The 16974-nt window shown below is 40.8% G+C and overlaps 1 protein-coding gene across 1 annotated transcript in view; it reads left to right on the forward strand.

Annotated features, from left to right (window-relative positions):
* Window positions 1–16974, forward strand: part of SPEF2 (sperm flagellar 2) — a 111945-nt gene that overhangs the window by 9018 nt on the left and 85953 nt on the right. The window contains exons 4-7 of the mRNA XM_084628061.1: window positions 677–847; window positions 2968–3108; window positions 6705–6787; window positions 10848–11064. Of these exons, the coding sequence (XP_084484187.1) occupies window positions 677–847; window positions 2968–3108; window positions 6705–6787; window positions 10848–11064 (612 nt within the window). The remainder of the gene's footprint in view (window positions 1–676; window positions 848–2967; window positions 3109–6704; window positions 6788–10847; window positions 11065–16974) is intronic.

The raw sequence follows: 16974 nt of genomic DNA on the forward strand, positions 1-16974 counted from the left end.
TTATTCTTCTCGGCAGTACAGTTTGCATGCTGAAATTGAGCAAAGAGCAGAAGACTGAGAACAGCGTTAGAGGTGTAGGTCCTGCCAGAGCACACACTCCCTGATCTCATTAATAGTGCTCTCTGAGAGCAGGCCACACTCCCTCATGAGGGTGAGCAATTTTAAATAAGCTGTATGTTGTGAACCAAATTTATCCCTTGTTTATATGTGTTTGATGGCACAAAATAAGACATAGGACTTCACTGGCAGAACGATCCTCAAGGAAAGTGGGAGCAGCCATAATATCCCTTCACCAAGGAGGTTGTATGTGGATAGCACAAACCAAAAAGGGAAAAGAGGTGCAGCTAAAGTAATAAGGAACACCTGATTCAGCATTTCCTGCAACTGACTGACTTCATGGGTTCAAATACCATTTGCCGTTCTGTAATTTACAACTCTCTATGTCAATTGCAGAAAATCTGGCAACTTTTCTGGAAAAAAAAATCCTGTATATCTGGCTGTTGTTCTGCGTACATCAGTATATGGGAAGTGCCTATTCAAAACTATTTTCTTAAATGTCCCTTTAGGACAGTTTTGAGTTTTGGAGGTACAGTAGTTTAATGTTTAAGTGCTTAAATGTAATGTTTGTGTTACTGTTTCTAACTCTGAGATATCTTGAAACATTATTTCATCATAGCGTCTTAGAAACCTAATGCCACGGCAGACTGACTTGAGACTGCAACAGGTTTCAGAGCATTTTGAAATGAAATCTAAGCACATGGAAAATAAAATAGCTCGTATACAGTTTGCAGAACAACAGAAAGTTCAAAAAATCCAGGAGGAGCAAAGAGCCCAAGACATTGAAAAGGTGAAAAGCCAATTTATTTTTTCATAGCAAGAATCCAATCCTGCAGATGTTTACTTATGTAAACTTTATGTGTTTTATTAGTCCTGTTGAAGGCATTAATTCCCTTTATATTGCTCCACATGTACATATTGATGGAGAAGCTGAAAAAGTATAACACTCTTAACAAACATAAAGATGTGGCTGTATAACCAATAGTATTTTATAAATCACCTAAAATATTAATATTTACTCACACACACACACACACACTAAAGTGTTTGGTGTGTTTGTATATTGTCATCACTCAAGTGAATTGTTAGAAATAAGGATAAAGGGCAAATGCCACAATCACATGAAAAGTTGTAATATCCAAACATGACATGTAACGTGAAGAATCTTCTATGATTATAAAGTGGGTCTTATCAGTTTAAGAAAAGAAAGAAAACTATCCTTACCCATCTAAATATTCTTTACCAAAAAATGTAAATGACATTTAAAATCACGCTTCTCTTATCTTTGATATAATGGTCCCTTTTGGGGTTGATTTTTTTGTTTTGTTTTTTGTTTAATCTCAGGAGGTAAATTGCTTTTTCCACCCAACCTCAAACTCTTATCCATGTATACCTAATCTAATGTATTCTGCTTGAAGGTGTCACTTTGGTATCTATCCCACCTCCTGACCCACGGATGCAGCTTTACCTCTTCCTACTTTATAATCTCAATTGATGTCCAAAAGATTGGATCTGAAGATAGCTTCAACAATTGATCAAAAAGGCACAGGAGAATTGGTGCTTGACTGTATTTGAAATGCTACTCAGAGATATCACATGGGGTACTCGTTGCTTCTAAAGAGGGAAAAAAAGTAAATTTTAGAAGAGAATAGGAAGCCTTTCAACATACTGTTTTTTCCCTCAGTTCAGAGCAGCACTTCAATATCATTGGGGGATGGGGTTCTTCAGTCCTTTATCAATCAATTGTTGAATGAGGAGTATTAATTTCAGATTCAGCTTATATTATTTTATCCAATTTAATTTTAAAAGCCTTTTGAGAGAGAGGACTAAGGGTGGTGAAAGGGGAAAGTAGAAGAGACAAAAAAAAATGCAAAAAAAGCAGAGGAGACATAGGAAAAATGGTGAGAGTCCATGCAACTTTCTCTCAGAGAAAGAAGAGAAATGAAAAAAGGGAAATGTTAACATATGCAATTGTCAGTGAAAGAAGAAAGTCTTTAATTATTATATTACCAGTTTTTAATTTTAAAAATATACATATTACAAATTTTGATTATTAAAAAATCCTCCATCTGATAGATCAGTAGTCATGTTTTGTGGAGGCACACTGGTATTATCTGTAATGGAGTTGAGTAAATAAAAATAGTGTGACACTGAGGTCTATCCCTCTCCCTCTGTGGTGGCACAAAATGGGGAAGGGCCACAGAGTAGTGCACCTTCACAGTGGTGGGGAGGGAAGACGTGGCTGTGAGCACTTGGGAGTGCAGGGTTGGCGATGCTACAAGCTGCTGGGGGTGCCTATCTGCACAGGGAGGGGATGAGATGAAGACCCTGATTCCAACATACCAGTAAAGCTGCATAATGACTCCTGGATGCATCTTTGGAAGAATGTAGCAAGGAACATTTCTTTGTGTACTATTCCCCACTACTACCAGCCCCAGGAGGCGTTCTGCATTGTGAAGACATACACCTTCTGATACTGTTGTTTGAATAGTATACCTCCCTCCCCCAACGTGGACCAACCACATGCGGAGCCATAGTGTGCTAGAATGTTGCTATGACTGTTGATGAGTTAGAAAGTTAGTTTACAAAATCTGTTTTTGGCCCAGAGAAAAGATTGTTCACATGCGCATAGGGGATGACAAATCAGGAGAACTCAAAATACAGTCCTTAAGACTTAATTATACACAATATATAGAGATGGGCTGTTTGATTTCACATTTTTTTTTAATGTTCTACTTTTAGAAAAATGGTTTAATTGTAAGTTTTTATAGCACTACATGCAAGATTGGAACTTGTTTGTTCAAGTACTTTCTGCTTATAAGAATTTTTCTATGGATGAACTACAATGCTTGTACAGTATATTTTTACATACATTCAAGTAACTGAACAGATTTTATACTGGATATTCAGCATCGTAAGGGAAGAAGGAGACAAAATGAAATAATGGCCAGGATTCAAGCAGCTATTATACAGATTCCAAAACCACCACCAAACCGTACCTTGAAAGCTATTGAAGCCCAAAAGTTGTTAAAAAAGAAAAAAGAAGCAGAGGTAAGTGTTAACTCTTTTACTTTAAGTTTTAGTAACAATAAATTTTGAAAAGCAAGGAAACTCATAGTAGAAATCTACTGTTAGAGATGATATGCATACCGAATGGCACAGTTGATTTAACTGATTTCAACAATTACATCAGCATAAAAGAAAAGGAGTACTTGTGGCACCTTAGAGACTAAGTGCCACAAGTACTCCTTTTCTTTTTGCGAATACAGACTAACACGGCTGTTACTCTGAAACTTGTCATCAGCATAAAACAGATTTCAGAGTGGTAACTGTGTTAGTCTGTATCAGCAGAAAGAACGAGGAGTACTTGTGGCACCTTAAAGACTAACAAATTTATTTCAGCATAAGCTTTCATGGGCTAAAACCCATTTCATCAGATGCATGCAGTGGAAAATACAGTAGGAAGATACATACAGAGAACATGAAAAAATGGAGGTTGCCATACCAATTCTTAACAAGACCAATCCATTAAGATGGGGTATTATCAGCAGGAGAAAAAAAACTTTTGTAGTGATAATCAGGATGGCCCATTTCAAACAGTTGAAAATTAGCATGGGGAAACAGTTTTTAGTTAGTGTAATGACTCATCCACTCCCAGTCTTTATTCAAGCCTAATTTAATGGTGTCCAGTTTGCAGATTAAGTCCAGTTCTGCTGTTTCTCGTTGGAGTCTATTTTTGAAGGGTTTTTTTTGTTGAATAATTGTGACTTTTAGGTCTGTGATAGAGTGACCAAAGAGATTGAAGTGTTCTCCGACTGGTTTTTGAATGTTATAATTCTTGACATCTGATTTATGTCCATTTATTCTTTTGCGTAGAGACCTTCCAGTTTGGCCAATGTACGTGGCAGAGGAGCATTGCTGGCACATGATGGCATATATCACACCATCCTGGCCACTATGGATGTAGAAGCCCTCTACACCAACATTCCAAATAAAGATGGACTACAAGCCTTCAGGAACAGTATCCCTGATAATGTCACAGCAAGCCTAGTGGCTGAACTTTGTGACTTTGTCCTCACCCACAACTATTTCACATTTGGGGACAATGTATACCTTCAAATCAGCAGCACTGCTATGGGTACCTGCATGGCCCCACAGTATGCCAACATTTTTATGGCTGACTTAGAACAACGCTTCCTCAGCTCTCATCCCCTAATGCCCCTACTCTACTTGTGCTACATTGATGACATCTTCATCATCTGGACCCATGGAAAAGAAGCCCTTGAGGAATTCCACCATGATTTCAACAATTTCCATCCCACCATCAACCTCAGCCTAGACCAATCCCCACAAGCAGTCAATTTCCTGGACAGTACAGTGCTAATAAGAGATGGTCACATAAACACCACCCTATACTGGAAACCTACTGACCGCTATACTTACCTACATGGCTCCAGCTTTCATCCAGACCACACCGCACGATCCATTGTCTACAGCCAAGCTCTAAGATACAACCGCTTTTGCTCCAACCCCTCAGACAGAGCCAAACACCTACAAGATCTCTATCAAGCATTCTTACAACTACAATACCCACCTGCTGAAGTGAAGAAACAGATTGACAGAGCCAGAAGAGTACCCAGAAGTCACCTACTACAGGACAGGCCCAACAAAGAAAGTAACAGAATGCCACTAGCTGTCACCTTCAGCCCCCAAATAAAACCTCTCCAATGCATCATCAAAGATCTACAACCTATCCTGAAGGATGATCCCTCACTCTCTCAGAGCTTGGGAGACAGGCCAGTCCTTGCTTACAGATAGCCCCCCTACCTGAAGCAAATACTCACCAGCAACCACACACCACACAACAAAACCATTAACCCAGGAACCTGTCCTTGCAACAAAGCTCGTTGCCAACTGTGTCCACGTATCTATTCCAGGGACACCATCATAGGACCTAATCACATCAGCCACACTATCAGAGGCTCGTTCACCTGCACATCTACCAATGTGATATATGCCATCATGTGCCAGCAATGCCCCTCTGCCATGTACATTGGCCAAACTGGACAGTCTGTACGCAAAAGAATAAATGGACACAAATCCAACGTCAGGAATTATAACATTCAAAAACCAGTCAGAGAACAGTTCAACCTCCCTGCACACTCAATTACAGACCTAAAAGTCACAATTCTTCAACAAAAAAACTTCAAAAACAGACTCTAATGAGAAACAGCAGAACTGGAATTAATCTGCAAAGTGGACACCATTAAATTAGGCTTGAATAAAGATTGGGAGTGGATGAGTCATTACTTAACTAAAAACTGTTTCCCCATGCTAATTTTCCCCCTACTGTTACTCACACCTTCTTGTCAACTGTTTGAAATGGGCCATCCTGATTATCACTACAAAAGTTTTTCATGTTCTGTGTGTGTGTGTATCTTCCTACTGTATTTTCTTCTGCATGCATCTGATGAAGTGGGCTTTAAGCCATGAAAGCTTATGCTCAAATAAATTTGTTACTCTCTAAGGTGCCACAAGTACTCCTCGTTCTATCAGCATAAAACTGGCCTAATGCAGTAGTGAGTCTGGCCCAGTAACCTCTAAGGGCTTGATCCTGCCTACTTTACTTAGGGAAATCTCTCACTGACATAAATGAGAGTTCTTCCAGAGTAAGTAGTACAGAACCATGCCTGAAATTAATCTTTGGTAATATTTTAGGATCCACTCTAGCCACATTGAAGTCAGCGGAAAAATTCCTGTTGACTTTAATGCAAGTTGTATCAAGCCCTTAGTCATTTCCTTACGATTTGTGACTGTTGTACTTCTGTAATTTATTAACTCTTTTACAATATGCTATATATAAGTGTCATTGACAACAAAAATACTAGTAAGATTTAGAACTGGTAGCTGTCTCATATCAAAGCAAGGAAGACTGAAGATATTTTTGCTGGATTCTTTTATGTTACACTACAGCATGTAATACATTTAAAGCTTTTTGGAGAATGCTTCCCATTCAGAAATTTGGATCATGTTGTACTTAAGACTAAGTGGGACAGATTTTACCCTGACTCACATTCTGTACAACCAAATCTAGTTGAGAAGTTTGAAGGCGGTCAGCGGGAGGTGGGGTGCAGGAGAGGGAAGAGAGATAATTTAGTTAGTCCTAGTCTCTTTTGGAATTTACTAAATGAGTTGGATTACACAGGATGTAAAATAAGGCTAAGTTTGGGCTACTGAATCCAAATTACAACATACTTGGCAAAGAACAGTATACTTAAAAAACCCTGATTGGAATGAACTCTTCACAGGACTTGAACTGACTTAGTAGTCCAGCAAACTATATTGTGCAGAATGGAAGACTGTAAAGCTCCAGATGCTGTCTTTACAATGGGTTGACTTCTATGTAGGAAAAGAGGAAAATACGGTGAAGTGAGTGTATAGGAGCATGACATAAGCTTGTCTTCTGTCACCCTGGACTAGCTGATACGTAATATGTTCTTAATATAATTTGTTTTAAGGCATTAAAATGACATTAAAAATTCTCTATATAATAATTACAGTACAAATTCAAATTGTTAATAGTTGAATCCATCTTTTGTGGTTTTAGGGCAGGTAAGACAATTGAAATGTCTGTGCTGTTTCTCTAGGATGTATACGTGGAAATTAAGAAGTTTGAGACATTTATGAGGAAAGAGAGCCCCACTTCTGGTAGCACACAAGTCACTGACAGGTAATGTTTGAACCAAGTTAACATCAATGAAACTGTAGTCACCAGGGGAAAAAAAAGAAATATCCACTAGTTTTGTGGTTCTATTAATGCAACTGTTCACTCCCTATCAACTGTTGTCATTTTTATTATGAAGTATACCTCATTTTCTACTTTTAAATTTTGCAGTCAGACAAATAGAAATTAATATCCCTAAAGAGCCTTTCTCAGTTGCTTATAACTTTCTCAAACTTTCACCTTTTTAGGCTTGTGGTTTCCAGGTCTTGTCTCAAAGAATGTTTGGAAAGTATGAGTACATTTTTTTTTAAAGTAGCCCACATTTTTTCTCTCAAAAAAGCTTTAGAGTAGAAACTTAATATTTGTACAGAAATAATCTGTAAATTGGACATGTGCCTTCCCATGGTACTGTGATAATCTGTTTTGTTTTGGCCAACTAATAAGAGTCTAAAACATACATCATGTATTCACACTGACTTTAAAAAAAGTAGTAGTGTCCTGCTGTCACTGCATTATGTGTGAAGATGCATAAAGATTAAGATCTTTCACTGTATATATTGAAACCTTAATCCTGCACAGACTTACGCACACAGTTACTTCCTTGAAGCTGATGGAAAGTTAAGTGAATGCATTAGTCTGTGGACAATTGGGGCTTGAATGAGGTAGGGCTACTTCTGAGTGCACATGAACTCTTGCCTCACTGAAGTTCTGATCCTGCAAACACTTAAGCATGTGTTTAACTTTGCAAATGTGAGTAGTCCCAGTGAATCAATGAGACTGCCCACATGCAGTGGGTTACAGGGATCAGTTCAGCTAATTTATCCATCAGTTCCCCCTGTTTTCTTGGGCGAAGAATTCCTTAAATGTGATAGACTAAGATTCATGTTTCCAGATTTCATACTTAGGCAGATATTTTATGCACATGAGTATCCTATTTTTAATTTTTAGTTGATTTTTCTAAAACTTTTATTTTTCACTGGAGAACAACTTTTTGCGTAATTACGACAGAGGAGAGTTGTTTCAGGCTATCTAATTATTGATTTTAATCACTGTATTTCTCACTAGTCATCTGAAGATGTTTTTCGACATGAACTTCTTCCTCTAATTTGGCCTTGCCAAGGAGCTTCCAATTTCATATTCCTAGAACCTTAATGCCTGCATAAAATAGCTATAGAAGCAGGTGCTCAGATACTGCCGTGATGAGCACAGTACAAGAGCCTATGTAGAATAGAACAGAATAAAATAGAAACAGCACATGATTTGTCTGGTTGAGAAACTGTATGTACTGGGCATCAAGAAGCTCTGGAAGAAAGACACCTGCTGTTGGTATGCCCTACCTCTGCTTTAGCAGGAGACTGAAAATAATATAAAGTGGCTTCAAGAGCTACTCAGTGCCTTTCTACTTGGGGTGCTTACATTTTTCTGGTATGGTTTTTAGACTGAGGAAACAAAATACCTTTCAAACACATAACACACCACTTGAACAGCTATATGATAAAACCAACATAAATTAAAGCTGCACTGTATATATTAAACAGAATATTTTCTCTGTTAATTAATTCCACTCCAAACCCACTAAAGATATAGGCACTCTGTCTATTTTAAAAAATAGCCACACTTTCAAAAACAACATACTGGTTTCAAAGAGGTGATAAAAGCTCGTTCCCCAAAATCAGAACTAAGGGGACAACTGTTTGTTAGTCAGAAGGGGCAGAGCAGGGAGGCAGCAACTTTATTACTGTAAAGCAATATATAATCTTCAAGTGATTAATCCACAAGGATTCCACTCGGTGTTCTTGCACCCTAGGCACACAAGACCAGGTTCTTTTGGCCAGCAGGGTCTGTTGAGGCCATGCCTGCCCACTCTGTGCCCTCACCCCGGAGGCCATGAAGAACTGAGTGTGCCCAACCATCCATCCGTTCCTTTTTAGCACCTGTGGGAGGAAGATGGAACCCTCCAGTGTGCACCTGCTTCTCTGCATATTATGTGAATTTAGGGTTAATTGTTAGTCTTGCTGCCCATTGGCAACACAAATAACAATAATAAAAAAATCTTATTTTAGTCAGGTTTTGCTTTACAGCTAGAATCACCCTGTATTCATGGGCACTAGCAAAATGGCAGAAGCAAAATCTCTGGGGTTTAAGACCTGTGTCTGATGTGAAGCTTCAGTGCCACTTAACAATAGACACTCTAGGTGCCTATTTTGTTTAAGAGAGGGATGTATTCCTGAACAATGTACTATATGTCACTTCTTCTCTAAACAGGCTCAAAAAGTGAGAGAAGTCTTCCTAAAATTGTTCCTTTTGGTGTGCTATATGTAAGCCTCCTTGGACACCAAAAGGAGGGAGGCAGCTCGACCTCAGTCAGTCTTTCTCCATGAGCCCTCGGGTGAGTCAAGATTCCACCCAAAGCTAAACTGACCAAGAAGCCCCAGTCATCTGCCGCCTCCTTTCTTCAGTGACCTCTGATAGGGTAGGAAGAAACACTACTCCTGAGCTGGCCAAAGAATAGATCACCTTCTCTAGTGCCTACTGAGTTGAGGCACAAAACTTATAAGTCTTAGTAGTGTCAGGCTCAATAGTGCAGGGGCTGAAAATAGCCTGAGATGGTCCCTCTAGCATGCCAGTACTGACTGTTAAGAGTGCTGGCAGTACCCACAAAACCTGCAGGCCCTATCTCTCTCAGTACAAATCCTTTGGTACTGTACAGGCAACCTTGGAAGCATGTTCCTTGGTGCCCAGTGTATCAATACCTACTATGTTGGTATCCGGGGAACATATGGTATGAGTGATTTATTTTGGGGTCCAGTACCAGAGTCTACTTTCCTTGAAAGGTTTAGGGTGATGAGAACTAAGTCACCAGCCACAGAATGTTAAGGAGGTATTTCTGGTACCAATTTCACTCCCTACCTAGTTAAGGAAAGCACAACAGAGCCAGGGAGCTCCTGACAGGATGGCCCCTCCCTTGTGTAGTCCTTTTCTTTGCCCACAGTGGGGTATAATAGAAACTGCTCCCCTTCCCCCCGTACTCTTCTTCCTTAGGTAGTACAATGGAAATCAGGAAGAGTCTCTGGAGAGGTATCTGTCTATGGTAGGAAACAACCTAGGTTTCACAGGGAACATCCTTCTTGGTATCCCTCCCTCACTGTCAGTCCCTCGCCCCAGTACTCATATCTTATCAGCCTTATTCCTCCTGGCAGAGACTTTAGCTATACAAGCCCTGTGGTCCTACTACACTGCGCTTTAGGAAAGGGTCAGTGAAGATGGGTCCTCTAGGCCTGCCTAGAGAGGCTACACGGAAGCAGCCAATCAGAGCCCAGCAGGCTCAGATTAGAAATGGTGTAGGCGAAAACTCACAAACTCTGGACATCATGTACCCTTATGTACCTGGCAGGCTTACCATGCCTATAAACAAAGGATGGTTGGCACCTCAAAAGGTGGCACCTCAAAAGATCTGTAGCACTCATCAGCATCCATTTGGCCACATCCAAGTGAGCTGACAGGATGTACCAAGTCCACCAGATCTCAGGCAGCCTCTGCTGCCTGTTTGAAGAATGTCCTTAATTCTGAAATCTGTAGGGCAGCTAATGGACACTACATTTACAAGACACTACTGTTTGGTAGACTCTTTGAGACTGATCCTACTACCCACCTCCAAGTAGACAACTGTTTGTTAGTCACCAAGAGTGGAATACATATGGACAATCCCTCAAAGGAAGAAGAATGGTTACTAGCCTTACCGAAAACGGTGGTTCTTTGAGATGTGTTTTCCATTTTGATTCCATGACCCACCCTTCTTCCCCAATCCTGTGTAGTCCTAATCCTCTGGGATTCTGTACTGGCAAGGGAATGGTTGGGCCTGCTAAGCCCTCAAATGGGGGACACAAGGACATTCAGGGTGCAGGTGTGGACCTAACTGACACCAGTGGCCAAAATAATCCAAACTCATATGCATGTGGCTCATGTGACCAAGAGTGGAATCCACATTGACAACACCTCTTGAAGAATCACACTTAGTGTAAGGTTAAGTAGCCGTTCTTTTGATGTTCAACATGTATTTTCTTAGCACTGTACAGGACACCTTGCAGATACAGGAATTAGACATAACAGCTCCAGACACCACAGCCCAGAGAACTACTGAATTATTGAGCACTTATTCAGATGATGAATATATAAGAAAAATTCAAAAACGTCTAGAGGAAGACAGTTTTGCCCGGGAGCAACGAGAAAAAAGACGACGGAAGATGTTAATGGAACAGCTAATAGCCCACGAAGCACAAGAGGTGAGGTATTTGTGCCGATGTGCTGTCTCGCATGCAGAATTACCAATTTGCAAGTATCTAAATGGAAAAATAAAATAACAATTTGTTGTTTAATTGCACCCTTACAGCAGTCTTTAGCTATCTGATTTTTTTCACCCAGAATTACAGAAAGAGCTCGACTTTTTATAATTCAAAAACCTAGAGATGTCATCCTTATCTCACATTTCTCTTACATGATGGTAGCAGTCAGGGTGATTTACTGCAGCAGTCCTAAGAGGCAAATGTTTTGCTATAGCATGTAATGATGTTGGGAAGCTGGGAATATCAAGTGGGAAGTCACTGGTGTGCTGGAACTTTGCATGTTTGATCTTAGTCCTCAGGTGATATTTCTGTTTTGGGGGGCTTTGAACAAACTCTGTTCAGATGTTTTTATTAGGTAAATGGAGAAAAATTATATCTATAAATATATAGCTATATATAGAGAGAAATAATTATACTAAATCCTCAAATTGTGAAAGCTGTCATTGAAGTTCAACTGAAGTCAATGAAGCTAAGATGTTTTACACCAGCTGAAGATCTGGCCCCCAAAAAATGGTTGAACTTAAAAATTTCAAACTTTATACATGGCTAGCTCTCAAAGAGGCATAGTCACTTGGTAAGTTTAAAACAGATAATAATGAAGTTAAATGATTAAAATCTTTCTTTTGTGCATTCAGTAAAAGTTGTTAAATATTTAGAACTAGATTGTGACTTTCTAAAGTGGCTGTGCTGGGAAGTAGGGGGAGGCAAGGATTCCCCAAACCTCTTGCATGGCTGCATTAGAGTTAGCCAGATCTTAGATCTGGGCAGTGCTTAATTTGTAATGAAAGAGGTGCTGGGGCTCAAGCAATTTTTTTACTTTCATAATCGATGCGGCAAGCCCAGAGCTGCCAGGGCTATGAACTGCCAAGCCTAGAGGTGCAGAGGCTCAGCCCTGGCAAGTCCTTGCACAAATTAAGCACAAGATCTATGTGCTGGTAAGGGGTAGGGAGTAGACAAAGATGGCTGGCTTTGTGGAGGGGAATGCTGTGTCTCAAAATGGGTTTTGCAGTTACTCCCCTTAATCCCCACAATCCCCTCAAGTTTATTTAGCCTCAGAGTTGGGGTGAGTTTGTTGTCCTTAGTGTGTGTGTTTGCTGCTTGACTGAAGTATATAGCGTGGTCTGTTTGTTTGGGGGACTGTGTACTGAGCTATCAGCCTGCTGGGCAAGGCTGAGAGTTTCTTAGTGAGGCTTTGATCCCCATGTCCTTTAGTACCCATCAACCCTTAACCGGGGGCAGGGCTACACAGCGAGACAAGGGGTTTAAAAAGCCCACTCCTAAGTGACCAGAGGAGCTAGTGACCAGGAGCAGTTAACCGGGGAGTTTTGCAAAGGAGTTTAGAGTGGGGGTGGGAGGGCTAGATACACTTCATTAGTATTCTTTAAACTTAAGGCAATAAATACTCCCAATAAAAAAAACAACAACAAGAAAAGAAAGAACTGCAGGAGTAAAAAGAGAATGCAGGCAGAAGTCCAGAAACAGAGTTTATTGCACTGAATGCAGCATGTATGATTGCCTGCCTTATGGGCCGGTGGCATATGTGTGCATTTGATGCAAGGAGCTCCTGTCCCTCAGAGACTGCGTACGGGTCTTGGAGACCAGAGTGGCTGAACTGGAGGAGCTAAGGGAGACAGAGAGGTACATAGATGAAACTTTCCGGGACGCAGGAGAGCAGTCCCACCCCAAGTCTGACAGCCTCTGTGCTGTTAAGGAGGATGAAAGTCTCAGGAACGGAAAACATCAAAGTGGAGCGGAGGGAAATGATCCCATAGTTGGGATCCTCCTTCCAGATGATGTCATGGTATCTTTTTGCACTGAGAATACCTCTTCGTGGGAGGGAACTCCAGTTATTAGGATGAGATGGGTAATAATAATGGGGGATTTGATCATTAGAAACCTAGATAGCTGGGTTTGCAATGACCAGGAGAACCACATGATGACTTGTCTGCCAGATGTGAAGATTGCAGATCTCTCGAGACATCCTGACAGACTTATTTGTAGTGCTGGGGAGGAGCCTGTGTTTGTGGTACATGTCGTAACAATGATATAGGGAAGGATAGGAGGCCAAATTTAGGCTGCTAGGTATGAGATTGAAGTCCAGGACCTCCATCCCATGATAGCATTCTCTGAAATGATTCCAGTTCCACAAACGTTATTATTGAGTCTTTTATTTTTATAGCCTCTGTATATTTGGGTCTTTTAAAGACAGATTATTTAAAACAACCTGCAGTTTCCCCTATCAGACAGAAGCTATCTTTTTAGAAACTTTCCCTTATCTCATTAATTATTTTTTTGAACCACACATCCTCCCTATTTCGTTCCTTCTGGCCTTATAACTCATTATTTTCAAGGCCTTTCTTTCACTTGCTAATTATGACCTTTCTTTACAACACATATTTCTTTCACCAAACTTAAAGTAACTTTAATTTTATAGTTTTATATTTATTCTACACTGACCATATACCCATGTGATATTACACTTGTTGTATGGGACTAGCCATAGTGCGTGAAGTTAAGCACTTGTATAAGTCTTTGAAGAAGTAGTGCCTTTCATGCGAAGACCTGAGTTCAGGGTTCTGTGCGTCTCCTTTCACGGTGATGACAATGTAAATAAAGCAGCATGAAGCTGCCCCATTCATCTTTAAATTAAAGATGCAGATAGAAATATAGTAATACATGAAATATGTGTAGTAATATATAGGTGTATGGTATGATACATAAACATAGAATTAATGTGTTTGGCCACTGGATGCCACTGTTGTCCCAAATAGATACAATTTTAAGCCTCTTATCATACATTTTCTCAAATGAGCACCCTTACAAAGCCATCTGTTGTTTAAGAACCTATTGTATCTTTTCTCCAGTGACTTGGTGATTCTGAGTTTTACTATGGATTTTTAGAAATGCTGCAATATAAAACTGAAGTTATGATTTTGTCCTGTACCTTATTTTAGGTCTCCTTTCACATTTAGGCTTGGATGGGTTTTAATTCTTCCTACATTGTGCTACATTTTTTCCTATTAATTGTTGTGTTGAATTTGGTGCTTAAGAAAGGGAGAGGCTACAAGTGTTGATAAGAAGCCGATAAAGTAAGTAAGTGCTGTACAAGTTTCCACAAAGTGGGCTTGATCCTGCACCAATTTAAGTCAATGGCAACTCCTTCCCCCGTCCCTGACTTCAGTCCTGCAGGGTTCGGCACTGTGTGCTGCCAGTACACTTCAGTTTTGACCAGCAACACCACTGCTATTCTAGTTCTGGGTCTACTTTGAATAGAATCATTCAGCTGATTAACAGTTTTCTGATTAGGTGGAATGGAGCTAAAATAACACCACTGCAGTAATTTTAAATTAAATTGTGATTATACCCAGGTCTGCAGAAATGTCAGCCAATTTTCAAAGGGGAAAGTGCAATAACCAACTATGCTACTGAAACCTCAGGAAACTTGAGAGGTTACTATTTTCATAGATTAACCCTCCCACTCAATCTGTAGGCTACAGGTATTGGCACCCTTAAAATGACTACTTGAATGAAGCCTTAGTAACATTGTAAAATGTCACCTGTGTGATTTATGACTATGTATCATACAGTGCAATCATTTCAAAATTGTGTCAAACATGAACAAGACAAATTCTTTATTGAGTGTCCTCTGCATATTCCCACTCATGGGATGCACCAGTAGGTGCAGCTCAGTGCCTGTTGTACTCTCATGTGTCCCTCCCACCTCTTCTCTCTGCATTTCTGTGTGTTCTGAGGGTGAGACTACAAAAGGGAACATGGTGATCATCTAGACTGACCATCTGCAAAACACAGCTTATAGAACTTCTCTGAAACAATTCCTGTCTGAACTACAAGAAGTTTCTGAGAAAAACATCTAATCTTGATTATATTTAAAAATTGCCTGCGATGGATAATCTGCCATAGCCCTTAGTAAATTGTTCCAGTGGTTAATTACCTTCACCATTAAAATGTATGCCTTGTTAAAACATGGTTATTCTATTCAGTTTGAAACCCTTCCTCCATCCAACCCCCTCTTCCTGATCAGGGACTCTTTCATGAAAGCTTGTTAAAATCAGAGATTCAGTCCCTTGTAGAAGCTTGAGCAATAGAGGAGGTTCCAAGGGAATTCAGAGGTCAGGGCTTCTGCTCCAAATATTTTCTGGTATCTGCCTGGTGGGTGCTCAACTCCCCCTTTCCCCTCACCAGCCCTGCCCCTGCCCTGGCCCCACCCCCATTCCACCCCTTCCCCAAAGTCCCTGCCCCGCCCCGCCCCACCCCACCTTTTCCCACCCCACCTCTGCCCTGCCTCTTCTCCGTCTCCTCCCCCTCCTTCCCGGAAAGTCCTTAGCACCGCCAAACACCTGTTAGGAGGACGGCGGTCGGGAAGCCCTGGGAAGGAGGGGGAGGAGTGGGGACGCGGTGTGCTGGCGGGAGGAGAAGGAGGTGAGGAGCTTGGCTGCCGGTGGGTGCAGAGCACCCGCTAATTTTTCCCTGTGGGTGCTCCAGTTTTCCCCTCTAGCCTCTTTCTCCACTCCTCTCCTCTTTTCTGAAGAAACTGAATTGGGACTCTTAGACAAGGTCCAATTACAGTTCTCTAAACTAAACTTTAAAGCTGTACGTTGCTTCTGGAGCAGGTGTCTGGGCTGCAGAGGGAATCTGTGATTTCCCTTTCAAGCCCTTCCACAGGACAATGGGACTTCAAAGGAAAACTGCAACTTTCACTCAAAGTGCAGTGCCTGGGCTGCAGAAGCAGCTGAAAAGTTTTGAAGTTTAAATTTTAGTTCAGAGATCTGAATTCATAAGAACAGAGGAGGGGCAGAAAGAAGCTGAAAACGTAAGCATGTCAATGAGGAGATACTACAAACTTTGGCTGCCACTGTATTTAACAAGGACAAACTCCTAAACCCTCCTTAAACTCCTAAATTAAGTAGGATAATAAGGAGAAACAGAAAATCAGTCCTCCTTTTCCTTTATGATTTTTTTCTTAACATTTATAATAGGCAGTTGCCTGACACTTCCTATTATAATTTTACCATCTTTAACTGTTTGGGCTGAAATTTTACAGGCTGGGCATCTACATCAGGCTGACTTATTTTTGCAACATTTTAGCATTTAGGGGAGGGAAAAGGAGGAGTTGTGTGCCTTTGTGTCAGGGATCTGCTTGTTGCCATCCCTGTGAAAATCCACCCAAATTTGTCATAAGACTTTAAAAAATTGCAGTCCACACATACTCACTAGAGACTTGCTAGATCTTCTTGAAAGATTCCATCTGTACTGGAGAGACAAGGTGGGTTAGGTGATATTTTTTTTATTGGACCAACTTCTGTTGGTGACAGGTTGGTCCAATAAAAGATATTACTTCATACATCTTGTCTCTCTAAAGTCCTGGGACTGATATGGCTACTACAGTACTCCATCCATCTGTACTAGGCATGCTTCAGCTCAGGGCTGAGCAGGACTTTCCTTGCAATTAAGCTCCAGGCTGATGCAGGCTATCTTGGGGCCAGGTCCACCACTAGAATGGAGAGTCACCTGTACTCAATGCCCCCACTCTACTGTGAGGGAGGAAGCTGCCTGAATAAAAAGCAGAGGGGATGTGCAGTTTCCACGGTATGCATCCGATGAAGTGAGCTGTAGCTCACGAAAGCTCATGCTCAAATAAATTGGTTAGTCTCTAAGGTGCCACAAGTACTCCTTTTCTTTTTTCATGTCAAGGGAGTAGATTAGGACAAGGAACCTTCAGAGGGTGAGAACTGGGATTGGATATGAGTTGTAGGATGGGGTTGGGGAAAGAAAGGGAAACTCGGACTAGTTGTTGCGGAGTGAGCATCACTACAACTAGAAAGAGAGAAT

This window comes from Lepidochelys olivacea, assembly GCF_965140295.1.
Source record: "Lepidochelys olivacea isolate rLepOli2 genome assembly, chromosome: 5".
NCBI classification, from domain to species: Eukaryota; Metazoa; Chordata; order Testudines; family Cheloniidae; genus Lepidochelys; species Lepidochelys olivacea.